Consider the following 1,751-nt stretch of genomic DNA (forward strand, 5'->3'; position numbering starts at 1 on the left):
TCCGGAGCCGGGGCTGGCCGCGGCGTGCCAAGCAAAATGGCCTCGCATGCCATGCTCGGCACACGTGCCAGGGGTTGCCGACCCCTGTTCTAGAGTATCAATGAACTTGGCCACTGATGTTTGAGAACATTCACTCAATCCAGGCTCATTCTTTGTTGTGCTTTCTACTCTTACCTGCCCTCAACTGATTTGCATTGGCAGCTTCTTGTGCTTTGTTCTGAAGCAGTGAGTCCACAGCAGTTGTTAAAGCTGGTTCTCTCTTTGGTTGTTTGCCCTAATAAGAGAATATGCCGCATTCACACAGGCAGTTAGCACAGTTTCATGGCATACGAAGAAGCACAAGCCACAAGAACTCAGCTCCAGCAGATGTTTTGTAGAATCTGACAGCAACCAGGTCTCCTAACCCCCTTTCAGATCCCCTAAGCACCTGTCAGGGCTGGGGTAGAAGTCCCTGAGTGTTTGTTCCTTACCCAAAGAACTATTTCACTCACCCAGTGTTAGACAGTCAAACCCTCAAAAAAGCAGGTACCTCACTGTTACATCATGGAACTTCACCTTCTATGGCACTGCTCACTGACACCCCTGAATGTGTGACACACAAGACTGAGTGCTCTCAGTCTGACCACCATCTCAGCCATGAGGGTTTTAAAGCCTTTTTTGGCAGTAAAGTTATTATCCTCAATTTTCTGAACATATCAGAGCAAGTGGACTGGTAGGAATGAGAACAGATTTGACTCTTCTGTTTAAAACAACCTCAGGTTAAAATTACCACGACTTCTTTATTTTTTTAAAGGAACAGTTCACATTTTTATATAAACCATTAAAAATATAGAAAACATTTTAAAACGATTTAATAAAAAGAGGAGTGAACTTCAAAGTCACAGATCACTGCTCTTCTGGGGACTATCCAAGTAGCTCAGCCCACAGAGACAGTTAGGGATGCCTTCTGATAGCACAGTTTGAGTCCCATTGCTAAGGCAGAGAGTGCTACTTGAAAACAGGAATGGTTTCCAGTATTGTACAATTGTTTTCCTGGAATCTGCTGATAGAAGAACCCAGAGAAGCCATTTTTGTTTCAAGATTTTGCTACCATTCTTTTCTACAACTTTCTATAAGCCAGACAGGCTCCTGTTTCAAGCAATTTATAACTTCTGAGCAGTTACTGGCTGCTTTCCTGCAGTTGAACAGTGGCAGATCACTAACAGTGGCCTCATCTCCAGTGCTTTTACTTAGAGCCCTTATAAAGGGTTCTTGGTGCGCTGGGTACAGTTTGTTGTGGTTAGGTTTGTTGGTCGGAAGTGGCAATTTGGAGAATTCTTCAGGTAAATAATTGCCTGCGAACACAGGAGACTGGACTTGATTGGCCAGGAGGCCCCTTCCAGTCCTCTGTTCTTAAGTTCAGTGGGAAACTTGTAAATTCACCAGGGAAAATGGTAAATTCACCTGCTTCCCTGGGGCTTAAGGCAGTTTATGGAGTTGGGGCATCCCTCCCTACATTTCAGTCCACTGTTTGGCAAGTTCATTTGCAAGAAAACACAAGGGCAAATGCATTTACTTACCAGGGCTGGTTTGGCTGCTTTTGTACTTGGTGAAAAGGTACGTCGGGTAGATTGTTCTTTGCAGAAATTAATGTGTCTCCCTGCTGCAGCCTCATTAAACCTTCTTGAGCAGTAAGGACACTGAATATAGTCTAAGCATAATAAAGGAACAAGTTTGGTTAACAGCTTGTGAATCACTTTATTTTCTCACAT

At 43.9% G+C, this 1,751-nt stretch overlaps 1 protein-coding gene across 1 annotated transcript in view; it reads right to left on the reverse strand.

The window, feature by feature from the left end:
* ZC2HC1B (zinc finger C2HC-type containing 1B) overlaps window positions 1-1,751 on the reverse strand; it is a 20,549-nt gene that overhangs the window by 4,481 nt on the left and 14,317 nt on the right. Inside the window, exons 5-6 of the mRNA XM_006024242.3 lie at window positions 1,560-1,690; window positions 175-274 (exon numbers count right to left, since the gene is read on the reverse strand). Of these exons, the coding sequence (XP_006024304.1) occupies window positions 175-274; window positions 1,560-1,690 (231 nt within the window). The remainder of the gene's footprint in view (window positions 1-174; window positions 275-1,559; window positions 1,691-1,751) is intronic.

This window comes from Alligator sinensis, unplaced genomic scaffold (genome assembly GCF_000455745.1).
Source record: "Alligator sinensis unplaced genomic scaffold, ASM45574v1 scaffold153_1, whole genome shotgun sequence".
Classification (NCBI taxonomy): Eukaryota; Metazoa; Chordata; order Crocodylia; family Alligatoridae; genus Alligator; species Alligator sinensis.